This window comes from Heterodontus francisci, chromosome 11 (genome assembly GCF_036365525.1).
Source record: "Heterodontus francisci isolate sHetFra1 chromosome 11, sHetFra1.hap1, whole genome shotgun sequence".
NCBI classification, from domain to species: domain Eukaryota; kingdom Metazoa; phylum Chordata; class Chondrichthyes; order Heterodontiformes; family Heterodontidae; genus Heterodontus; species Heterodontus francisci.
In genome coordinates this window covers 51,959,761-51,986,151 of record NC_090381.1, presented here as the reverse complement: position 1 = coordinate 51,986,151, position 26,391 = coordinate 51,959,761, and the positions used below count along the sequence as shown (strand labels likewise).

The window sequence follows — 26,391 nt, the reverse complement described above, 5'->3', positions numbered from 1 at the left end:
CAGGGGTCAGAAGGGCTGAACTATATAATGACCCTGAGGCTTCAGCAACCACAGAAATGGAGGAGACCTGGGATGGCTGCCCCCCTGATGGCTCACTCTTACCTGGAGGTTCTCCTCCGGGATCTGAGGGACTGAAATGAGATGATGTTTGCCAAGGACGGGAGGAAGAGGCCCGCCTCTCCAACCAAGCAGGTGTGGATGGAAGTGGCTGAGGAAGTGAGCAGCAGCTGTGTGGTCCCTTGAACCTGGAGACAGTACCCCAATAGTTCAAGGGCCTCAGGAGAGCAGGAAAGATGAATGGTATAACACTTTCAGGTGCAAAACCCCACACTCTGACTTTCCCAGCGTTCTCCAGCAGAGCACTCCTAAGACCATCACACCATACATCACCACTCATTCTTCTCTTTCCAGGCACCTTCTCACATCTCCAACTGAACAGCCAACACTGACACTCACACTCATCTTTATGCCATCTCGCACCCATGCCTCACAGATACCCTCCTCAAATGTTGTTCTTTCCTCCTTTCCATAAAATCCATTTCTCACACTCACAGCTCTCTGCTTTCTCTCCTTGCAGGCAAAGAGGACTCCGGAACTTTAGGGAGTCGGGTGGGGTGGGCCTCCAGTGATTGTCACCTTGACAGCCACTGGCAGTGCATGCCCTGCTGGTCCAGTGGGAAGGAGATCTTGTTCCAGGAGGTGGCAAATGTCAACAACGACTTGGCATGAAAGCCTAAGCCTTCTGGGGCAGTGGTTCTCAGACATGACAAGACAGCTGATCCTCTGCCTATAGACCCTGTGTCGAGGGTTTCGCCTCCTTCAAGCTGGTTCTCCATGTCCATCCCTTCTGTCCTGTGGAGTGAAATGTCGATGAGGAGAAGGCAGCTGGTGCTGCTGTTCTCGGTGCTGGTGCTGTTGGTGTTGGTGTTGCAGCTCCTCTTGTTCCTCATCAGAGGTGCAAGGTAGAACTTCATAAGTTGCTCCCTTGCAACGGTGAAAGCTGACAGCGGGAAGTGCAGATCAGTGTGTGTGAAGTGCAAGACAGATGAACTGACTTCTAAGAAGTTGGAAATCACCTACCAAACAGTAAAAGCACACTTTATGAAGAAGTGCTGTGAGCAGCACCCTTTCACTTAGGCATGGCTGCGACTCTTCCGTTAAACACTCTTGAAGGCTTCCCAGCCTGCCAGTTTCACTAAAGAAGCACTCCCTGCTGTGCACTCGCCTGGTTGACTCTAGCAAGTTGCAGACAGCTTGGGAAACCCATACACTGGTTGTTGAAGCCAGGAAGCAAGGCTAAATTCAAAGTTAGTTACCTGTTTGCATCTTTTAATAACGTTTCCAACAGCTGCACGGGGTTCCTTGCTCACCTGCCAACCAAGCTGTGTCCAACTTGGAAATGGGCGACATCATGTTGGGTTCTTGGCCTGATGTCACTTTTCAGGGATTTAACCCACCACACACATCTGAGCCTGCCACCCCTTGGCAGTTAAAATTCTGTCCATTGTCTTCAAACATCCATATTCTGTAACAAAAACAAGAAATGCTGGATTCACTCAGCAGGTCTGGCAGCATCTGTGGAAAGAGAAGCAGAGTTAACGTTTCGGGTCAGTGACCCTTCGGAAGGTTCCGAAGAAGGGTCACTGACCCGAAACGTTAACTCTGCTTCTCTTTCCACAGATGCTGCCAGACCTGCTGAGTGAATCCAGCATTTCTTGTTTTTGTTTCAGATTTCCAGCATCCGCAGTATTTTGCTTTTATCCATATTCTGTGATCAGTCTTGTGATTTTTTATCTTAATTTTTTTTCTTAAATGTTTCGAGTATGTGGAATAGACTGTTACCAAAAGTATTTTCAATGCTATGCTGACTAACTTTTTAAAAACGGAACTGTTCTATTCAAAGTAGGGTTGGAGGTTCTGGGAATAATTGTTGACCTGGAAAATCAAATGCTTTATGAAACATGCTAATTCTTGTGCTACGGTGACCATGGAAATGCTGTCTGTGATATGCTTATAGTCAGGACAGAACACTGCAGGTTTAATGGTGAGATTTTTTATTCTAGAGTTTTGATGGAATTTGGGAAGGAAAGGTCAAAGGGAATTTTAGCCACTTTGGTCAAGAGAGTGCAATTTGTGCATGGTGTATAGAGGAGATGAACTGAATGGTATTTCATGTACTTTGTTTTCTCTTTGTTCCTGACATTATAACTGTTAAAATGACAGACCAAGAACCAACATTCCATTTTCTAATCTTGGCAAACAGGTGTCAAGACTATTTTGTATATGTGAGAAGTAATAGTCTGCAGCAATATCCTTATTGTGTCACCAGATAATGGTCTGGGTTTTGGTTTTGTTTCCTTCTCTGTATTTCTACTGTGACATAGGTTTCTCATGTACATCTACGTACTTCCCCTCCCACAGTAAATGACTATGTAAAAGCAGATTCTGTATTCTTTTCAAACTGAGATTCTGCAGCCATTTTTGGATTGAATTGCTTTTTGGCTTGCCTGTGGATATTAATACGAAAATGAGTTTCAGAGTTAAAGTGTTCAAAAGAGATCACAGCATTGATTTTCGGAAAAAACGACGAACTCGGAAAAGGATAGGTCAAGTTGAGGAACAGAGATTCAGTGCAGTATGTATTTGGTTTACTTTTCTGTAGAGCTGTTTATTTTACTTTCTATTTAAGAATATGTCACCGTAGTTTTAAGGGATGTTAGTGATGCTGGGATCATATACCTTTGGCACTTTCCATCTTTCTGGTGATAATTTTAATCTGAGAAAGCTATTTTTTATATAACAGAACCTTGAAATTTCTTTCTGTGGTTACTCACTATAAATCAAATTCGAGCTTAAAGTACATGTGAGCCCAATAACACTAACAAATAGTATAAGTAGAACAATTACTGTATGTTATGGAGGAAAAACATATATCAAATGTATGTGGAAATGAATGGGTTGCTATTTTTCAGGAAGTTTTAAACCTTTAAATCAGATATCTAGGAAGTGTGACAACTGATTCTTATGCGTGCAAACAATTTTGTATATTGATGTAAAATTGTGGTGCTCTAGAGTAAAACTGTACACAGGCTTTGTTGAAATGTTAGTCCATTATGTTAAACAGGCGCCTTCGTGCCAGAACACAGAGCTTACTTCAGTATTGAATGCAATGGTTCAGTATCTGCATGTAAGTGAAAAGGGAACTATAGGCATAACTTGTTTTCTATTCATTTAATAGTTGAAAGCAAATATGGATCATCATGTTGATAGACTAAGGACTGTGACTGAATCACTTCCCAAATACGGGGAAGTGTATTTTCTCTCAACATGGCTTCCTGTGCTGATCTTATTTATTTTTACCAGCAGTTGTGTATTTTTTTTAACCTAGTTGGACGTGTTGGGCTAATGTATAGAATCTAAGATGTGTTTGCTTGTTTGTAAAGCTTACAAGGATTGTAACCTTTGACAAAAACTTAAGCCAATTTATGTTTAGATCTGAATGAAGTACTCCAGGATTTTCTGCAGTCATTTTATGGTTTTCACTACCATCTTTCTACTTGTCTAATTTTGCTTTTGTGTATTATTCTATAAAGGATCTGCACTTAAGGCAAATTCTTATTCAGGCAAAAAAATGTAGTTTTACCTTGAGGGCAGCTTACAAAACAAAAGTGACCACAGATTTTGTTGCTTGTCAGTTTTTTTTCAATTTGACAAAAATATTTTGAAAAAATGTTGCTCTATAAACATGTGTACATCATTATGCTTTGTGTGACCCACACAATGGATGGTATGGTCCTTTTAAATTCCATCCAAAGAAGCAGAAAAATCAATGACCATCTGAAGGTTAAGGCAAGAACTGCAGTGGACAGAAAATATCAACTACATGGCCGGGGCTTGGTGTTCTTTAACCAGAAGCAGATCTCGGGTGGTTAGGGAGTGGGGGGCAAACATGAAACTCCCAGTCATCAATTTGAAGCCTGGGCTATTTTAATTTCTGTGCTTTATTTACATTCAGCTGGTCACCTGCCTGCATGTTGCGGACACTAAGAGGCAGTTGGCCGCTGCAGGCAAGCAAAGAGTAGGTGGCCCCGAGGCATCCTGCTGGCACTCAGGTAGATCATGGGAGGTGGGGATGGGGGGAGCACTTTTGTTAAGGTCTAGCAGATAGAGGCCCAGACTTTTCTTGTGGGGCCCATGGAGAGCAGTCCTGCATCTCCTGACCCCTCCAAGATAAGTTCTAAGTTTTATCTTTTTAGGGTCTTTGCATCTTCTGTGACAGGTTTTACTGAGTTGATGACTGTGATGGGGGTATTGGGGAGGTGGTGTCATGCTCAGTCAGTGGTTAAAATGCCATCAGAGTCCTAATGACCTCACAGGATGCAGATTTCCATATATTCATGAGGATTTCACTTATGTCAGGCAGGTGCCTTGGTGACCTTAAGAAAAAGCCCAGTTTAGGTGGCGGTGAGACAGAATGGAGCAGGAAAGGGTCAGTAAGCATTTTAACTGCGGTCGCCACGTTCCCACAGGCGGGGTTGGTTAAAATGCCCCCACCCTACCATGTCTACTGGCCATCCAGAAATACATATTTGTCATTTCAACAAGTACATTGTTTTGCACCTGTGATATTTAAATACCAACTCATGCTTCTGACTTCATCCTTGAATTCTGCTGGTGATTTTAAATCTCATCTCCCTGATATTAATCAGCAGAGTGAGCCTCAACTGAAGTTGGGAGGGAAAGTTTCCATTTAGAACATAGAACATAGAACAGTACAGCACAGTACAGGCCATTTGGCCCACGATGTTGTGCCAACCCTTTAACCTACTCTAAGAACAAACTACCTACATACACTTCATTCTACTATCATCCATATACCTATCCAAGAGTCGCTTAAATGTCCCTAATGTATCTGCTTCTACTACCACCGCTGGCAGTGCGTTCCACGCACCCACCACTCTCTGTGTAAAGAACCTACCTCTGACATCTCCCCTAAACCTTCCTCCAGTCACCTTAAAATTATGCCCCCTGGTGATAGCCCTTTCCGCCCTGGGAAAAAGTCTCTGGCTATCCACTCTATCTATGCCTCTCATCATCGTGTACACCTCTATCAAGTCACCTCTCATCCTTCTTCGCTCCAATGAGAAAAGCCCTAGCTCCCTCAACCTTTCTTCATAAGACATGCCCTCCAGTCCAGGCAGCATCCTGGTAAATCTCCTCTGCACCCTCTCTAAAGCTTCCACATCCTTCCTATAATGAGGCGACCAGAACTGAACACAATATCCCAAGTGTGGTCTAACCAGGGCTTTATAGAGCTGCAGAATAACCTCGCGGCTCTTAAACTCAATCCCCCTCTTAATGAAAGCCAACATCCCATACGCCTTCTTAACAACCCTATCAACGTGGGTGGCAACTTTGAGGGATCTATGGACGTGGACCCCAAGATCACATTGCGGGAGGAGCAAAGCTCTGTCGATCAACAGCTGAGAGCAATATGCTGGGATGGTAGTGCTGCTGGATCCATTATGTTTGTTCATGAAGGAAATCTGACAGAGTTATGTACATGTGGAAGACCCACTACTTTTAATTACAGTCACATCAGTCAGTACGGTATATAGTTCATACTAATATAATTTGGATTGAAATCTGTGTGGTCTGCCTGACATTAAATTTTGGAACAGCTAGAGTCCAGTTTTACTTTGGCAAAGTGACCTTTGTGTTAACCACTGAGGATCTCACTGTGGTGAGAATTGAAGACTCGGTTTGAAAGGTCAACATTTAGTCCTTTGTTCAACAAACTACAGAAATCTGTTCTCAGTTTCTGTAGCTCTCCCATACAAGTTTTTGCTGACATCTTAGAGAAACTGGATATGTTCACTTCCCTCCCACCAAACCACTGGGGAAAATGAACATGTGTTCACTCATACAGCAACTGGGATCAGATACTAGTCTTAGCACTTCTTTACTATAAACTACGCAGGACAGAAACCACCCCCTACACCCACACATTAGAAGAGAGCAACTTGTAGGCATTTCCAGCTTTTACAGTGTAATGAACAAAGAAGACATTTTTTTTCCATTTGTGCAACTGCCATGTGACCTGGGCCTAAGCCTGGCCAGGTTATAGAGAAATAACAAGGTGACTGATAGCACAAAAAGTGACGATTTGGTCATGTGTGGAGTAAGTGTCCGACAGCAAATCAAAGTGAAAGTTCTACCAAGCTTTTAAAGTGTAGTGATAGATGTTCCTGAGACCAAGCTTGTGGTTGCTCAGAAGCACGTACTCATTTTGATAGAGACCAGTTCTTCTGTTATCCCAAGAGTGTGCATTCCACTTAGTGGTTTTAAATTGCGTAAATTGCAGTTTGGTCTTAATTAGACCAGATGGAAATAAAAGTGTGTATGGGTGAGTCAAACTCCTTTGTCAGTTATCCCCAAGAGGTGACTTGAAGATGTAATAAAACTAAACTGTTTGTGACATAAAGGGAATAGTAATGTACAGTGTTCAAATCAACTTTCAAACTACTCCCACCCTCTATTTGTGTTCTTGCTATCTGATCTGTGTAAGCTTGGCCTGGTTGTATAGTAATGAGAAGTTTACTAATGGTGTCAGGTCTAACCTTTTCCTGTGTTTGGAATGCTAGGAGAATATATTCTCTAAAGTATCATACTAAACAACTTCTGCATCCAATTTGGAATATCTGATCTTGTGGACTATTGCATTAATAAGTTAATAGTTTAATATACTGTTACAATAGCTATTAGAGAATGAAGGGAAGACAGCACATCAATAAACATAATTGATTCACTTCAGCCAAGATATGAACATCAGAACCTGAATGACTGGGCTTCAATAATGTGGTTTTTAGAAATTTCTTCAAAATTGGGCATGGAACAATATTGCCATTACAGGCCTTGGCACCATCTTACCGGAGGAAGACACATTCATCTGGAGCTTTTTGAAGGGATTAGCATAAGGAAATTACATCAACAAATGGAATTTTTAACATGGGTTACGTAAATGTTAGTGCAATGTCAATGAATGAAGCAGGTAATGAATTGATTTATCTTGCAAAAAAGTTCAAGAAAGTAACTTCATTAATTTTTATGTTTGTGTTATGAATGCTGGACATTGTAACATGTTTTAAAAGACTTTTTTTATTCATTCATGGGATGTGGGCATCGCTGGCTATGCCAGCATTTATTGCCCATCCCTAATTGCCCTTGAGAAGGTGGTGGTGAGCTGCCTTCTTGAACCAATGCAGTCCTTGGGATGTAGGTGTACCAACAGTGCTGTTGGGAAAGGAGTTCCAGGATTTTGACCCAGCGACAGTGAAGGAACGGCGATATGGTTCCAAGTGTGGCTTGGAGGGGAACTTGCAAGTGGTGGTGTTCCCATGCATCTGCTGTGATTTTTAAAAGTTTAAGATAGAGCCCAAGAAGTCAGGTGACCTCATATCCACTCTGCTTCAGAACAAAACAGAAATCTCGGTTACTAGGGCAACAGAGAACAAAGATTTTTTTTTGAAAAACAGAGTGCAGGGGTATAACACCTAATAAAACAATGGGTTTCACCCTCCGAGACTTTTGGATCATAAACAAGGAGTCAGTGATTCTGAGGTTGCAAAGGTACCAGGCAGCTGTTAACACCTGGAAACAATGGAAGGCCCAATTGGCTCTGTGAAACCAGATTTCTGGACTTTGTATATTGGAAAAGGACAATGAATTATTGACGTTTGGTTCCAGGTAAATTTAACAGATTTTTTGAAGGCAAACAAGCTATAACTACAGAAGCCCAGTGGTGGCAGCCTCAGAGCAGGCTGTAAGAAAGGAAGACAACCAGCGGTGGAAGCCTCGAGAGAAAGGGAGAGGGGACACCTGCTCTCAGCAGCCTGACACAGTGAAAGGCTATGTAGACTTGAACCTATTTTGAAAGTTGAAGTTTGTGGAGAAGTAATCAGGATCGTCAGGAATCGTCTTATTCGTGGATATCCAGGTCAAAAGTGCTCGGAGGTGTGTGCAAAGAGGACATTGATTCTGAAAAGGACTGAGAGATCCAAGCTATTGCAGCTGGGAGGAGTTTGAGACTTTTAACTGCAAAGATTTCACCATTAAAGAGCACTGTGTAATGTATAAATGTGGTGTGAGGTTTTCAAGTATTTTAATAAGTAAAGAAAATACCTTTCTTTGTAATTTGGGACATCAGCTACTTCTAAAGTACTATTTAGTTAATGGGGATTTCTTTTAGTTTAGTTGTTATAATAAAAGTCTTGAAACATGAAATCTTGTGTAATTCTTTAAATTGTTCTGGGTGTTCATATCTCGTATTTTAACATTAACAGTCTCACTGAGGTCATAACAGTTTGATAGTTTGATGCATTATCCATAGTAGTTAACTGTATATGGTCATGCCTGGCTGGATTTTGATCTGTGACTATCTAGAAGTCTAGGAATTACTTGTGCAGGTTGCATGTCCATTGTACAGACTACATTGCCTCTGGGGTACAATGTAATAGAGGCCTGAGCACCTGCTGTTAAAGTTTGTGGGATTGCCAATCAGAGTGGGGTCAAGAAAAAATTTCAATTTAGCTGACCATTCAAATTAATTCCCCAAGAATTGAAGCAATAATGAACTTCAGAATCGACAGTGTAGTATTTATTTAGACGTTGAATTGTAATCATATATTTAATTAGATATTTTGACATGCTAATGATTAAGAGTTATATTCACGACATCCTTTTTTTGGGAGGGAGAAACCTTGTTAAGTGCTCAGCAATGTTACAGCATGTGACTGGAAAGACTTGTGCTTCTTGGCCTGTTTAGTGTCAGGGATGTGGGAAGTCCAGGAAAATCTACCTTTATGGTTTTTCCCAGATGGAGACGGGGAAATGTGAGTTTCACTACTGAATTCAAATATACAGTATATTTGAGTAAATTATCTAGGTTAATCCTTCAGTATACCACTGATGCAGTGCTACATTATCAGAAGCTCAAACCTTGTCTGTTCCATGAAGTGGACATGGCACTTTTTCATACATGCAATCCATCAGCTTTTTGTACTGACATAGTCATTTATGGCACAGAAGGAGGCCATTCATCCCATTGAGTCCATGACAGCTCTCCGCGGAGCAATCCAGTCAGTCCCACTCCCCCGCTCGATCCCTGTAGTCCTGCAAGTTTATTTCCTTCAAGTGGCCATCCAATTTCCTTTTGAAATTACTGCTTGTCTCTGCTTTCACCATCCTTGTGGGCAACAAGTTCCGTGTCATTACCACCCGCTGCGTAAAACAGTTCTTCCTCACATTCCCCTGCATCTTTTGCCCAAAACCTTCAATCTGTGTCCACTTTGCCTTGTAGCATTCATTAATGGGAACAGTTTTTCTTTGTATAACTTATCTATGCCTGTCATATGCCTGGACCAATTGACGTGTCAGCCAATTCTGGAGCTTGTACTATTTTGCCAACTCACCTCATTTCATGTCACCTGTTGCCCTGCCTTCTGAGTCTAGTGGCTTCAGAATTTACGCTTTCTAACTCACCGTTCTCCTTGTTTAATCACTTCAACTTTGAGTTGCGCACAAAAGAATATTAGAATTAAAGAAAGCACCAGCCCTGGTAGCTTTTTAGAAAGTTTTACTTTCAAAAGGAGGGTTAGGAGTTTTTTCATTAATGTGAGTCAGTGGAACCACATTGGAGCAAGGGGAGTGATGGAAGGACTATTGAAATAACTGAACCTCCAGAAGTGTCTCCATTGTTAATTCAGAACATTATTGGTGGTGGTTGTTGACAATTATTCTGTTTTCCTGTTTGAAGAAAGTAATATAATTGCTGGAATAGTTGGGAAATCATAAGGGAGGAAGGAGCTAATATGGCTTCAGGATCAAAGGGAGATAAAGGAGTGAGAGGCTAAACTGGGTGTGGGAATAATTTTATAAAGCAGAGGGTCAGTAATGTATGTGGCGGGAGGGGAATAAAAAGAGGTGAAATAACTGGTAAAATGTCATGCTATGTGAATACTGTCCCTATTTTGGCTATGTGCCATGTTCTAAGCAAATATTACTTTCAGTATCTATTTACTTCATTTTTTTTATTTCATAAAGACAATTTAATTATTCATTTGTTTTTGAAACTACATTCTGCAAAAGTTCCTGGAAAAGAACAGAACTTTCCACTGCAAATGACTGGGGGACATCATCAGTCTTGCCTGTTTCCATATTACTCAGCATTGAAGCAAGTGTTGTATTTGCAGCCCACAATATGACCTAGGCCATGATAAAACTGGAGGAACTTTTAGGTGACTCCTGTGGGGAATCTCCAGGAACTGTTTAGTAAACAAAACTGAACTGAAACAAATACCCACCCATCCATTCCTTTTTAGTGCAGTTCTTGACAAACCGGCAGACCACCAGCATTCCTTCTGTACGGAAATTTAAAGATATCTGATTTGGACATGAATGGTAAGAGGATGACGCATGGTCAGATGTCTTCTGTTCCCTAACTAAATAATTTACATGTTAAATATTACATATTACAGTGCTGCCATTTTCACTCACTTTTCAACTTGCCAATCATCTGAGGAGCTTCTCTTGTGCCAATTTCTAAGATACGTTTTATATCTTTTATTAAAATTATACTAAGATTAAAATATTTTTACTTTCCATATTTTTTTTAAAGTTTGATGAACTTTCAGTACAGATTAATTTTCTGTCAACTTTTCTGGCCATGTTTCTGTTTTCAATTACCTCGATGATCTTCTGCATTATTTTATTTTCTGGTCCACTCCCCTTGCATCTCTTGCCTAAACAAAGGTGCAAAAGGTACTATATTATCTTACATTTAAAAGTTCTAATTTTAAATTATGAACATATTAGCAAAGTGCATTGTTTTACTCAGCTTACAGAATAATCATTTAATTTTATGTTTATTAAATTCTTTCAGAAGACATATTATAGGAATAGGTGTCCTTATAAAGCATTTGTTTTTGAACATTAAATCTGTATGAAATGCAATTTCATGCCATCTTTCAGTCAATTAACCTGCTAGGCTCAACATTTCAGTACAAGAGGCTATCCATAATTATTATTCAATCAGTTTCTCTTTCTGTTTGACACACTTTGTTGTTTTACTAGTCCTTTGTAGCTTTAAAAAATCAGTGCCTGGATTACAATGGCACTAACATTAAAGGAAGTAATTGGTTCACACTAGTACACAGAACAGCACATCATCAGGCTATCCAAAATGAAGTCTGATCATTTTGTAGAAAGTAACTATGTAATGTAGTTTCTGATTAGTTTATTTTCTAAGATAATTATTTCTTACTGTGACCATAGTGGAGAAAAGCTTTCATGATTTGAAGTTGACTATTCTCTTAGCCCTTCCCCTACTCAATGGGCTCGATTTTTCCCAGCCTCATGGAGATGGGGTTGGAGGCGGGGTGGGGGGTGCCGGGAAAATAGGGGGTTGCTGCATCAGGATGGCTTCCTGACACATTCCTGATGCCATGGATGTTTCCCAGGAGCGGGTTGGTTGCCCTCTCGACAGAGGTGGCCAGCCAGTTAAGGTGATTGTGACCCCAATTAGGGGTGATTTTGCAGCCTCCATGGCATTTTCCTGCCGGCAGAGTGCCCCTCGCTCCACCCCCGCCACATGCGGACGCTGCTAGCCCAATGGAGGTGGCCTCCCTGTGGCAGGCTGGGGGGTGGGCATCAGAGCAGGAGGCTCCATGCCTCATTGATGGGGTCTTAAGGATGAAAGGTCACAATCATGGCTGATCATGATCCAGAGGAGTAGTTTTTCCCTTCATTCCGATGGACCTCCTGGCCTCAATCTTGTTAATTTCTGCACTGCTGTGCAGGCCAGCGGTGGGGCTGCTGAGGTCCTAGAGCTGCCAGCCCTGGGATTGGGTCTGCAGCATCAGGAATGGATGGCAAACTCAGAGGCGGCCAGTTAGGAGGCCTCCTCCTGGAAGATTACAGAGCTGGTCTTGATGCCAGCAAGTTTGGGTTCTGGACACCAGTTTGGTCCCAAAGCCCATGGGAAAATCTAGCCCAATATTTTGCATTGAAATAAAAACTGCCATTGGAAATAGTTCTGATATGATGAGAGAATCCTTATCCCATTGTTATGCTCTGTTTTGTTCAAGAATTATGACTTTTCTGAATCTGACCCCTCCAATATTCTTGTCGGTAAAATTTATGCGAATACAGAAAATACAAGTATAAAAAGCGTAATTTCTTTGCAGTGGCAGAAAAATGTATTATAAGTACAGTTTGACACATTTCTGAAGAATGTAGAAGGAAGTGCATGTGTTGCTTAGGAATGGAGGATTTCATGCTGTGAAACACTAATTTTATTCAGTGATCTGATGCAAAATTAAGTATCATTGCATGAATATTAAACTCTTGTGTCATCTGTTGTACTTTCAGGTGGCACTGTTCTGCTAGAAAACTGGGCAGATATGCTGCTAATATGTAAAGTTGCCATCTGCAAAGGGAGAATTACTGTGCACAAATTAAAAATAGTAACCTCTCTGGAAATAGCAAGCAACAAATTCAGGATCCTTGTTCAGTTGTAATGGGGAACCTAACACAAATAAGAACATGCAAGCTTACACACATACACAGACTCATAAGGGCTAATTTTGGCGATAGTGTAAAATGGGTGAAATTGTTCATCGTACATCTCTTCATTGTGGAAATGAAAAGTGGGAGAAATGTACAATGGGGAGCTGATCTGATATCACCCCATTTTAAACTGGAACCCGAAATCAAAATTACTCCACACGTATACCCCTCTATGTGTAGTGCTTTATTTTTTTTTATTTAGAGATACAGCACTGAAACAGGCCCTTCGGCCCACCGAGTCTGTGCTGACCATCAACCACCCATTTATACTAATCCTATACTAATTCCATATTCCTACCACATCCCCATCTGTCCCTATATTTCCCTACCACCTACCTATACTAGGGGCAATTTATAATGGCCAATTTACCTATCAACCTGCAAGTCTTTGGCATGTGGGAGGAAACCGGAGCACCCGGAGAAAACCCACGCAGACACAGGGAGAACTTGCAAACTCCACACAGGACTCCACACAGGCAGTACCCAGAATTGAACCCGGGTCCCTGGAGCTGTGAGGCTGCGGTGCTAACCACTGCGCCACTGTGCCGCCCACATGCTGTCACCTGTGTCATTTGGTGGAGGTGAAATGGATGCCAAAAATACATAAAGTAACAGTGTTACTATTATATATAACTTCTTTGTGTGAATGTTTGTGATGTTAATTTTGGGTAATGGAACACTCTTGTGAGCACCTAATGTCAGCTTCAACTATTCTCAGGTCTCTCAAGTCTGCTCCTAATAACATGCCTTGGCCTTAATTCTAAAGCACATCCCTTATTGCAGCAGCGTGATATTTCTCATCTCTCACACTAGTCATCCTGTGGCCTGTCTGAATGATATTGTCAACCTAATATCACTTAGTGGCTTCCACTCACTGAGGACTGGATTGAGATTATCCAAAATCACTTCATGTAGGATATTTGTAGTGTAGATGAACAGAGAGATCTTGGTGTCCAGGTGCATAAATCCCTGAAGGTTGCTACCCAGGTTAATAGGGCTGTTAAGAAGGCATATGGTGTGTTAGCTTTTATTAGTAGGGGGATCGAGTTTCGGAGCCACGAGGTCATGCTGCAGCTGTACAAAACTCTGGTGAGACCGCACCTGGAGTATTGCGTGCAGTTCTGGTCACCGCATTATAGGAAGGATGTGGAAGCTATGGAAAGGGTGCAGAGGAGATTTACTAGGATGTTGCCTGGTATGGAGGGAAGGTCTTACGAGGAAAGGCTGAGGGACTTGAGGTTGTTTTCGTTGGAGAGAAGGAGGAGGAGAGGTGACTTAATAGAGACATATAAGATAATCAGAGGGTTAGATAGGGTGGATAGTGAGCGTCTTTTTCCTCGGATGGTGATGGCAAACACGAGGGGACATAGCTTCAAGTTGAGGGGTGATAGATATAGGACAGATGTGAGAGGTAGTTTCTTTACTCAGAGAGTAGTAAGGGCGTGGAACGCCCTGCCTGCAGCAGTAGTAGATTCGCCAACTTTAAGGGCATTTAAGTGGTCATTGGATAGACATATGGATGAAAATGGAATCGTGTAGGTCAGATGGTTTCACAGGTCGGCGCAACATCGAGGGCCGAAGGGCCTGTACTGCGCTGTAATGTTCTAATTCTAATTCTAATTTTCAGTCTGTACTGGATTTGAATCCACATCTCATTTGTGAGAGGTCACTGTGGCATCCAATTCCCAAACCTCAGCTGCTTGTTGCAATAGAAAAAGGGGAATTTGTTTTTTGGGTGCTATATGTTATTTTAAAATGAAAGTGCACAGGTTTGAATGGGTGCTTTCCAATATGGGGACTTCCTGATCTTTGTGCTAGCCATCAAGCAAAAGCTAGGCATTTCTCTGTAAGAAAGGAAAATAAAATAAAATATTAATGTACTCTGCACTGTTCCTTGTCAGAAGCCTAGAATGGGCCACCTTCTTAACCTGCAAATTGCTTGTTTGCACGTCCCCTCCTACTCATTTGCTACCAGTGTTGATGGAACTAAATCTGCCACTATGAATGCACACTTAAAAAAATGTTATTTTCAAGACATAATATCAATTACGCAAAAAGAAAATCCCAGCTCTTCTTTTGTTTAATTTTTTTTATATTTGTTCATGGGATGTGGGAGTCACTGCCAAGGCCAGCATTTATTGCCCACCCCTAATTGCCCTTGAGAAACTGGTGGTGAGCTGCTTTCTTGAACCACTGCAGTAAGGTATGCTGACAGTGCTGTTAGGAAAGGAATTTCAGGATTTTGACCCAGTGACAGTGAAGAAATGACCATGATTGGCCACTGTTTGGAAATTGTACATTTTGGCTAATAGTAAAGGTTTTTGCTGGTATTTAGATGAAAATCATGCAGCCTGTGCAACAGTTAGTCGTTATATTGAGATAGGAAAGTTTCTGGGAAAATGGATAAAATTACAGCCAAGGATTTCTTGCCGTAAATACAATGTAAGAATAGAATTGTGTCATTTTATTTTTGGAAAAGCCGTGTGCAACTGATTTACGGCAGTTTTACACGAAACATTGTGACATATGGAATTGCTCATTGTTTGTGAGATACATCTGCTGAAATCCTCTGTCACTCATTTGCATAGCGCCATTCCCCCATGGCTTCACTCCCCAATGCAGAAGACCAGCTTGCAGAAGATTCCTGCATTTATGCAAGTAATGCACTAACATACATTTATGCCAAAAAATTAAGTACAGCATGACCTGAAGCTACCTGATATTGGTGTAACCAAGATTTCTGGAGTTTGATACTAATTTTCTTAGTATTTTTAAAAATTTCTCTTACTGAGACCTGCACTGTACTTAACCAAGTACTGCCAGTCTCAGTGCACCCAAAATGTTCAACAATGTTCGAACTAAATAGCTCTGATCTTTCAAGTCTTCCTTTGTAGTTGTATTTCCTCATAAAAGACAGCATTATTTTTATCTCAGTGAGGTCACACATAAGCTACACAATTTGGTTTTTGCAACCTAGTGGCGTGATTTGAAATGTTATTGGATGTGTTTGGCAAACCAATTTAAAAAAACATTTTGACAAATACTTTAAAAAAATGACGGCATGCCTTTAGAACACTTAAACATGTAGCTTAACTGTTAGAGTTGCGTGTTCTCCCATTTCCTTTTATATTTAAGATTCCTTCAGCCTTTCCCCTGCTAATGCTTCCTAACTGCAAGAAGAAGATAATCTGGATGTGAATTTCTCCTCTGCATTTGAATTGGTTGACTGGCGGTACAGCTGCAGTCTGGATTAATCTGGACAATCCAACTCATCTTGTTCTCAAGCCCAGTGTTATACAGTTCTCCTTTAAGCAATTTAAGTATAGATAGTAGAGATTGGTGAAACATGCCCAATGATGCTTTAATGCTGCCATTGGGTTTTAAACTCAATATTTATCAGTCTTTGTCCATTCCCAAGTGGAAAGAAATGATAGAATAGTTTTTTCTGCTGCACCTATCTGTCAGAAAAAAATAAAACAATAAAATACATTTCATAGCAGCTGTGGTACCAGAACAAGGAATCAAAAGTCTTTGGAGAAGCAGTTCTGCATATTTATACTGATTGTAGCTGGCCGTTTTTCTTTGAACAAATTGCTTCATAGTTTAAGTAATTATTACAGAATTACATCAACTTGCATGAACTGTTCTGCACCAGATGCTCAACACCACAATGGTGCCAGGTGTATTTGTTTTGTAATTTGTAAAGCTCACTTTCAGAGATGTGGTTTTCTGTTCTCTTTCCATTTGGTTTTGCCAAAGTGGCAAAATGCTATTTATGTTAGAAAAGTTCAAATAATATTGCTTTGTGGTTCTATACAAGGAAAGGCAAACATTCTGAGAACTGTTCATTATTTATAAAAGTATGCCCATTTCTAGTTTGGCTATATAAGTGAAAGGGGGTTAAGGGAAGAGAAAGATAATGATCTGCACTTTCAAAAAACAAACACATGACAAACCAGCCTGCATAGCAGTTTTTGAACTTGTCTGTTATTTTGTTGCAATTTCTGATCTCGCCCTTCCTTTAGTAATAGTTCATTAACCATTCATGATATATGTGCCTAGCCTAGGGTCTGACACGCAGTTCTGATGCTGAACCGCTGACTTTACAGTTCCTGTAAAGTGGAAATTCAAGGTATCTGGAACTGATATTAAATTATTGAGATCATAAATTTCAGCATCCAGTCCCTGATTGACTGACTCTTTAAAAAAAAAATGATTGTTCTACATCCATGGCAAAGAGTGACTGATGTTGGTCTAGATTATAATAGATATATGATAGGTGCAGGACATTCGTGTATTTATTAGCAGACCTTCTGTCTCAATGGGAAGGTCTGAGCTTCTTAGTTTTTGGGCTGCTGTGGGGGAAGTACAGGGGGTGCAGGTGACAGATCTGCTGCCAGACTCAGAATTAGCAGCCCTGTGTGAGTTTATTTATATTTTTATATTTAAACTTGCAAGACAAGCATACATTTCTGTTGCCAATTTGCTTGTTGTATTGTAAGCTGCTGACATATTTAGTTTCTTCACTTCTGTCCAGCATCTGATGGATAATGGTGGTAGGTGGAATTATAAATGGAGGGAGACTGCAGTAGTGGTGGGGATGACCCTGCGAATGACACTGGAATGCCGCTATTGCACCACTCTCCTGAAATATAAAAGCACCTTTAAGGGCTATTCTGGGTTGGTGCAAGCTGGGCTGGCCAAACCCTAATGGGAACTGTCTTTGCAGCTTTAACCCACATCCACCCCTGGGTGAGATGCATGCTGCTGACTGTTGTGTATTGATGTTGTAACAGTAGCATAGTTAGGGCGTTCTTGATAAAGACTAGGCACTGCCTTTGGCAGCCCGCATGCCAAAGAGCCGTCGCAATCTCACGTGAGGTGTCATAGAGTTATACAGCACAGAAATCGGCCCATCGGCTCATTCAAATAGCCAGAGCGCACTGCCCCCCTCCCCCCACCCTCAATCTCATGGAGGGTGCAGGCTGTCTGTCCCAGCAATGGCGTCAGTTGCCTGTACGCAGGCTTGGCGCCATTTTTAAAGGGCAGCCAGCCCTGCTAGTCAATTTGAATTTTTAAAGATACACCCCCCAAAATTTATTAAATACATTTCCAATGCCCCTTTCCCATCCCCAATAACAATTACATTAACTATTTGCCCTTCCCACCCCCACCCCAAACATTTACCTTTTAAATCTGACCTACTCCCCCACCCCCGCAGACAGCACAAAGTTTAAAGTTCACCCCTTCCCACTATCCCCTTCACCCATTACTTTTATTTGACCCCATTCCCCTCCAACCACCATGCTGAAAATATTAACTCCTGCCCCCTTCTCACTGGTGTGACACTGGCTTTCTTGGACGGGTAATTGAAGGTGCTGGAGCGCCGGCCACCGTGGGAAGATTGCAGTGGGCCCGGAAGATTGAAGGTAAGTTCATTTATATTTATGCATGTCATTAATTTAAATATTGAAATCCAGGTCCAGTTGCCCAGCAGCCGGGGGGTGGGGGGGGGGGGGGAGGTGGGGGGGGGTGGGGGGGTGGTGGGTGGCGGCCGCCATGGAGCCTTGCCAACACCAGGAGGATTGGGCCTCGCCCACCTGGCATCGGCCTCTGTGGCGGACCACTGCTGCCCCATCATTTGCCCCCCCCCCCCCTGCTGCAGAGCCCGATGTCGAGGGCTTGGTAAAATCCAGCCCTAGGAGTCTGGATAAGGTCAATTAAGAACGCTTATTATTTGCACTCTCCTCAAGCCTCTCTAGCTAGCATCCTTTGTGCTGCTACACTTTTCTGCCCAAAGCCCATTACCATGTGACTGTTACATCATCATCACTATAGTGGGAGGGGATGTGTCCAACATTAACCCTTTCATGTCCGTACACTACATCTCCCCCCCCCCAAGTCTTTATCCATGCATGTTCTTAAACATATATACATTCTTGATTTTACCTAGTACCCTTTCTCCCCCCAAATCTCTGACTTCACAGATTTAGTCTGTTAGAAGGTTTCACAACTCTTCCTGATCTTGTTCTAGTCTGACTGGGATGATCAGTAGTCTCCTTATAAGTCTTGATCACTGACTTGGTTGATTTCTACTTAGGATTGTAGCATTCTGTTTGCTTTGGGTTTCTTCATCATCATCCAAGTCTTCCAAATGAATGGTTGATTGTTGCTTCTGGGGAATAGGGATAATGTTTCTCCTATTTCTATGTATGTTCCCTTCAGTTGTGTTACGACATACAATCTCTGGTAGTTTTCGTCTCTGTGGATGACCGTACCTTCCCTTTCTGGGTCGTGTATCCATACTCTTTGGCCTTCATTCAGTTTAGTTAAGTCTTAGGCATATTGTTTTAACTTCAAGTTTGTTGCCTTCTATAGAGTTTTCCTGGGCCTCTTACTCTCTTGTCATCTCGGACGTGCAATCTTGGAAGCAATTTTTTAGGCAACACAGGAAGTTGCATTCTTATCTTCCCGGCCATCTGTAATTCTGCAGGTGATAGTCCACACATCAACGGTGTAGATCGATAAATGAGAAGTGAAGTTGGAAGCTCTTCATTCTTCTTCAATAAGGACTTTATGGTTCTTACACCTCTTCCACTTCATCATTCATCAGTGGCTAACGTGGTGAACTTGTGAGATGTTGAAATCACATTCTTGTCGCAAACTGTGTGAAATATTCATTCGCAAACTGTGGTCCGTTGTCTGACAGTATTTCGTCAGGGATACCATGTGTCACAAAGATGTCTTGTAGAACTTTTATAACTGCTTCTATTGTTGCTGAATATAACCTTCTCACTTCTATCCACCTTGAGAAATAATCAATCATGATTATGTAGGATTTTCCATTAAACATGAATAAATCCATACCTAGACGTTGCCAAGGGCTGGTCGGAAATTGAGTACTTATCAGAGGTTCACGCTGTTCCGGTCTTTGTATTGTACAGATCTGACAGTTCTGGATCAGAATTTTGATGTTTTTGGATATTCCTGGCCACCACACTGATGATTATGTCCTTGCTCTGCACTTTATTATTCCCATATGGCCTTTGATGCAGACATTCCAAGATAACCGACCTAAGTGAACTGGGAATGACCATTCTACCATTATAAACTAGCAAATTGCCGATGATTGTAAAGTATTTTCTATATTCATAGAAAATTTTCATCATCTTCCCACTTGGACATTTTTGTGCCCCCCACCCCCTTGTGTGCAACACTACCTTATATGAATACATTCTTCATTGTTTTTTTGGAGGGTGACGAATTTCTTGCAGTTTCTGTAAGCTTGCTAGCCAGTATATTGCGAATATGACTCTATCTCATCCACAAAATTCACATCTTGTTATGTCGGATGGTCTAACGTCACTCTTGATAGTACTTTGGCGACATTTGCATCTTTCCCTGTACATGTACAATCTCGTACGAATATCTCATTAATCTTTGCATTCTTGGAGCATTTTTGTGATCTACTTTTCATCCAACAAAAATACCAAAGGTTTATGGTCTGTCTCGATGACAACTCTCAATCCAACAATATAACCAGAACATTTCTCAACTGCTCACGTGACGGCAAGTGCTTCTTTTTCAATTACCGCATACCTTGTCTCTGTCTCGGACAAAGCACTAGATGCATTGCATATTGGCCTAAGAGAAACATTAGGTTGCTCTTGGAAAAGGACTGCCCCTAACAGTGTAAAGGAGGGATCTGCACCTATTGTTGTTAGTAGTGTAGGGATATAGTGTGCCAAGATGTCCAATGATATGAGCATATCTTTAATCTTCCGGAATGCTTGTTCTTGGTGTGAGCTCCAACATTAGGCTTACACTTTTCTGAGAAGTTGTCTTAGCGGTTCTGTTACCTGCGCTAAATGAGTTAGAAATTTGGCTCATTGATTCACCATTCCTAGGAATCTTTGGAACTGCTGAATGGAAGTAAGAGTAGGGAATTCTGTAATGGCTCGTGTCTTCTGTGGTTCTGCCATTATACTGTTACTGCTTACTATGTGTCCCAAGAAACGGATCGATATCCTGGAGAATTTTCACCTCTCATTCAGTGTTAGTCCTGCCTCTTGAAGTCGTTGTAGAGCTGCTCTAATTCTTTGGTCATGCTCCTCTACTTACTGCCCATGTATTATGTTACAATCAGGTGAGAAATGTGTCGAGGAGTCTTTTGCTATCTTTACCTGGTCTTATTGTAACAGGGTTTAATTTTAAACACACTGTGTTTTGAGCTCCCCGTTTGTGAATCCTTGCTCACAGCTTTCCAATTATAAGGTAAAGAAATTAGCACAAACAGGCTTTCTTTGGTTTAAAGAAGAAAGATGAAATTTATTAAATTTACTTAAACTTAAACTCTAATACGGTTCACACTTACAGATATACGATGCACCCATGCTAGCATGCACATGCGATACACACAGGCAAATAGGGACAGAAAAGAGCAGAAGAAAAGATAAGTGGAACAGTTTGAGACAATATCTTTTTACTGCTTCTCGAGCTCGCTGTAATCCTTGATTGAAGATATGGTCTTGTGTTTCGTTGGGGCCCAGTATTCTTTGTAAAACTTGTTCACATAGGAGATTTTTCTCTCTCTGAGTTTATGTGTCTTCACTAGATTCAGTTCCATGGGGAAGAGATGGAGGCAGGCAGACAGGAGAGGAGGTAATTCTTGCTTCAGCTCCAGGAGAGATCTTCACTTCATGAGCACCCGGCTTTGTCTCTGTTCAAAATCCTTTGTTGGGAGTTCAAATTCAAAAATAAATTCCAGCCAGCTAGTCATGTGACTAAAACTGGTTTGACCACTTCTTCCGTGTATTGGGAAAGTGACGACAGGGTCTCTTTTGGTCCAACACTGCCAGTACTATGCAAATGTCCTTCCAGTCAGGGGTTTGCAATGTTAAGTTTTAATGTTTATGTGACGAAATAATGTGTGTCTCAGTCTTAGTAGGTAGGGGGGGGGTGGGTTTGCCTAAACAATTAGGATGTCATCCATGTGACAAATAACTCCATTGAGCCCTTCTAAGATGTTAGATATTAGACCCTTGGAAGATCTCTGGTGCAGAAGTTATTCCAAATGGTAACCGATTGAAACAAAACCTCCCAAATGGTGTTATAAATGTGGTTAGTAATCTTGAGGTCTCATCTAAGGGTACCTGCCAAACCCACTATCGGCGTTGAGTTTGGTAAACATGATGCTCTGAGACTATTTTGCCAAGCTGTCATCCGCTGTCGATATTGGGTGAATTTCACACGCCACTGCTTTGTTACGCTGCGTTAAATCAACACAGATACGAAGAGTACCATTTTGTTTTGGGACTGGAACCGTACTTGAACACCGCTCCATTGGTGTCGTAACAGGAGAAATGACTATTCATCTCTTGCAACTGGTCTTGAACTTGGTTCATTAGCAGATGAGGTATCTTTCTGGGTGTAAAGATACACACTGGCCTGGCATCATCTTTAACTGTGATTCTATATTCTGTCTTGAGTCTTCCGGGACTTGAGAAAAGTTTTGGATAAAATAAAAACAAGAAATGCTGGAAATACTCAGCAGGTCTGGCAGCATCTGTGGAAAGAGAAGCAGAGTTAACGTTTCGGGTCAGTGGCCCTTCTTCGAGTTTTTCCAGCATTTTCTGTTTTTATGCCTTTCTTTAACCTTCCCATGTTTGGTTTCTGTTCATTCAGTAGAAGAGTTGAACAGACGTGTTGCTCAACTGCTGTGCACAATTTCTTTCCTCTTTAGGCTTTCCACAGATGCTGCCAGACCTGCTGAGTATTTCCAGCATTTCTTGTTTTTATTTCAGATTTCCAGCATCTGCAGTATTTTGCTTTTTGTAAAAGTTTTGGATAGTCTGCTTGAAAGCGACTGTTTACCTGTGGCTGTTTGACTTCATCAATCTTCTTGATCAGCCACTTTTCTGCTCAGGAGGGAAAATTCTTGGTTTTGCAAGATATATAGGGTTTTTATAATTTGTCTTCCTCTGTACTGGAGAGTTGCTTGAAGCTTACCCTTCACTTTCAGTTGGGCCTCGCCTGATCCATGCAACTGTGTGTCTTCTGATTGTAAGCAATGTCTCATCAACCATAGCTCTTGGTCTGACAGAACTTTGATACTAGCACGTGTGTCCAATTTGACATTTGTTAGGTGTCCAGTTACGCAAATGTCCTCCGTCCAAATTCCTTGATTCGGGTCATTAATTTCTTTTCGGAAATCTCCTGGTTCCTTTCCTGCTGGACGTTAATGCACTTCATTCACTGCTCTTTGTGTGAAAGTCTTTTGCTTTGTGATTTTAAGCAACGAGGTCTTGCTCTGACACATTTTTCCATAATGGCCAATCTTTCTACAGTTGAAACTTTCCTAGCAGGACACTGCTCCCATTTGTGGATATTTCTGGCTCCACAGCGCTGGTACAGTTTCCTAGTGTCATGCACCTTCTCACCTCTGTGTGTCTTCTCTATAGATTGCCTCTCTGTCTTTGGCTTCAAGAACTGTACAGTCATTGGATTTCTTCTCATCCAAGGCTTCTCTTCAGCCTGCAGAACGGCTCTGTTTTGTCTTCAAACTTCTGACTGCTATACAATCTGGATTGCCTTCTCGTGTGTAAGGTCATCTTTTGACTAAGATATCTGCTCAAGACTCATCAGCTATTCCGACAACTATTCAGTCCCTTATCAGTTCCACCTTCGATGCTCCATAGTCACATCTCTCTGCCAATCTGTACAGATCATTTAGAAAAGAATCTACAGATTTGCCAATCTTCTGGACCTGCTTGTTCAATTTTGCTCTCTCCAGAACTTTGCTACTACATAAATTGAAATATTTGTCAAAGGCTTGTAGTACATTCTCAAATTTATCAGATGCCTCGTTTATCCCTTGCCTCACAATCATGTCATCCGCAATTACACTCATAGAGCATAAGAGGGTATTTACTTCTTCTGCCTCTGATTTAGTATGCTGGGAAGCAATCCTAAATTGTAGGAATCTTTTTCTCCATAAAGACCAAGTTTGTATTTGATTGGGTCCTTCCTGATCATGGAAGCTTTCAGGCATTCTGAATTCCAAATCCATTCTGTTTTCTTAGGCTTTGTTAGGCTTTTTAGGATGTTTCCCTTTCTGTTTAAAATGTACTGGCTTTAATGGAGGTGTTTGGGTTCTTTCTGGGGGTTTCCCGCACTTTCCAGGAGTTACCATGCTTTCTTTCCGTGGTCTGGCTGAGTAATGGCTGCCAACTCCGCCTGACTCCCGACTTGCCTGTTCGCTCGAGATTGACCTCACTCCTCGCTTTTTTGACAAGTGCAGCGTTAACCACAATGGCCCCTTTTAAAAAATTTTCTCACCCAATCCTGGACTGTCACCCAGCACTGTGACTCGAAACCTGATTGCTGGATCTGGATGTTCCATTGCAGACCACCACACTTCTGTGGTGCAGTCTGAATGCCTGCATGGCTGATTCACCGACTTTCCATGTCTTCTTTGGCTATGGTGCAGTTCTGGAGCTGGTTGCAGTCACCCGCAAAATCTGCTGTTCTCTTGGCGCTGCTTCATGAGATAAGGTGCTCTCAGTACTTTCCGGTCACTTTAACAGGTGCCACCATATTGTGTTTTCTGAAACTTTAATTTGTTACATATCACACCTTTTGAAGCTTCTGTTCTGTTAAAGGTAGTCAGTGAGTGTTCAAATGCAGCTAGTTAATTACAATGGACACCTGGCTGACTGGCGAGTTAGTTCAACTTTTTAACAGTTAAAAGTTTATAATTATTATGTGAAAAAAGGAGGATTTTGATTACATATCATACAGCTGATTGCTTCAGTAAAACACGTGGTCGCCCGGCTTTACTCCCAGGAGCATTGCTCCCAGCCCCCCAGGAGCACTTGCCTCAGGGATCCGTGATACCACAGGCTGGAGAGGGGAAGAGCAGCAATGCTGTGAGTGGGAAGTAGGTTACAGCATACTTTGCTCATTGCAAGCAAGTCTGTAGCACTATCTGTATCATTCATTCATTCTGTATGAGCAAGTCACGCATTTATGCCGGTGATGCTTGAGAACAATATTTTTAGTGAGAAGCTGCTCAGTAGGCATTTTGAAATTTGCAGTTTTTAAAATAAATCCAGTGGTTCTCAGGTTTGACACACTTTTTCTGCAGCCAATCCACTATTTATTGAATTAAAATTAAACTTATAACCTATATATGCACAAATTGAATGACCTGGGGATTGGTGGGGGGGGGGGGGGGGGGGGGGGTGGGGGGCGGGAATCATCACTGCATTTTGCAATAAACTCCTCAAGCTCAGCTTCTAAGATGTAAAATAATTTCCTACCACACCAGCATCCTATCACTTAGCTCTAGGTTTCCATTCGTATTTGATTCCTGTACTCTCATCCTTCAGATGGCTTTGGAATCCTCCCTGAATGGAGTGAAGGATTGAAATAAAGAAAATACTTGCAGTTATACAGCGCCTTTCATGATCTCAGAAGATTCATGAGTACTTTACAGGCAACAAAGTATTTTTGAAATTTTAATACTGTTATTATTTGGGAAATGTGGCAGCTGATTGCTCACAGCAAGGTCCCGAAAAAGCAATGAGATAATGGCCAGATTACTTCTGCATTCAAGGAGCTGTGACCTTCTGTGTCAGCTTTGATTGCTTTCACATCCCCAGACCTTCCTTTCTGTGCACCCACTGGGGGGAATCTTGGCAGCATGGATGACTGAAAAGTTTAATCCATATAGCTGTTGGAGGCGGCCTTCTCCACTATTTTAGATCTCAGTGGTAAGGTTGCAATTTGGGCAGACAGCAGCCTTACCATTTGCTGCTGGTGAGCTGCTCCACAGCTTGAAAAGTTATGAGACTCTGACCTCCCACTGTGAGGCCATCCCCACCCACCTGTCGGGGAGCTTCCACAGTGGGGGGCCCATGCACCAACCACAAAATCTCATGGCACTTGGTTCTACCTTTCTAATTGACATTTAAGTTGCCCTAGTTTTTTGCCTGTTGCTGCCCAGTGGAGAGTCGGTGCAAAAGCACATGGAGGTGGGAACGCATTGGGGATCCAACCCAACCTTATCAAAATTACTCTCGACCCAGCTTCCAATGCTACCTCCGCGGGGCTGGTACGATTCCGCCATTGTTTCTTCACCCAGCCATTTACTGTGGTGAAGGTGCTTTCTTAGAAAATGCCCTTGCAGTATATTTAATCCAACCAGGCTGGGGAGGTACTATCATGTTAGTTTACTCATGGGTGCAAATGATAAAGATTATGTACAACTTTCTTCATTGCCTATTTATGGCTTTTATTTTTACATTTACCAATGTCCTTTTCTTTTAAGAGAATGAATAGTGGCATCATGCAGCTACTTCCAGTTTTGGAGCATCAGATGATGTTACTTTCAGGGCAGACATCTGTGCTGATGCCCCAATATAATTTTCCATATTCCTTTCTTTCCTAATTTGTCATGGATAGACAGGGATATGCAAAAGCCAATTATAATATCAGTTCTGTTCTGCATATTGTACTATGTGATGTTAAATTCTTTCTATTTTCCCATATGCTCTCCACCACAAACTTCATTCACTAGCCACTGACTTCATCCCTCTCCCTGGCAGCTGCCTGAGGCTGAACCACACTGTTTGCAACCTTGATGTCACACTTGACCCCGAAATGAGCTTCTGACCACGTATCGATGCCATCACTAAGACTATTTCCACCTCCGTAACCATGAGATTCTGCACCTGCCTCAGCTCATCTGCTGCTGAAAACCTCATT

General features: G+C 41.8%; 1 protein-coding gene across 6 annotated transcripts in view; it reads left to right on the top strand.

Annotated features, from left to right (window-relative positions):
• Positions 1-26,391, top strand: part of dock10 (dedicator of cytokinesis 10) — a 382,664-nt gene that overhangs the window by 127,543 nt on the left and 228,730 nt on the right. For 2 of the 6 annotated variants that reach the window (XM_068042146.1, XM_068042144.1), the window contains exon 1: positions 2,411-2,635. The exons of 2 other annotated variants lie outside the window; for them this stretch is intronic. In XM_068042146.1, the coding sequence (XP_067898247.1) occupies positions 2,528-2,635 (108 nt within the window). In that variant the 5' untranslated portion in view covers positions 2,411-2,527. Of the gene's footprint in view, positions 1-2,409; positions 2,636-26,391 lie in introns of those variants that run through there. 2 more of the 6 variants (XM_068042147.1, XM_068042142.1) reach the window with 2 other exon arrangements.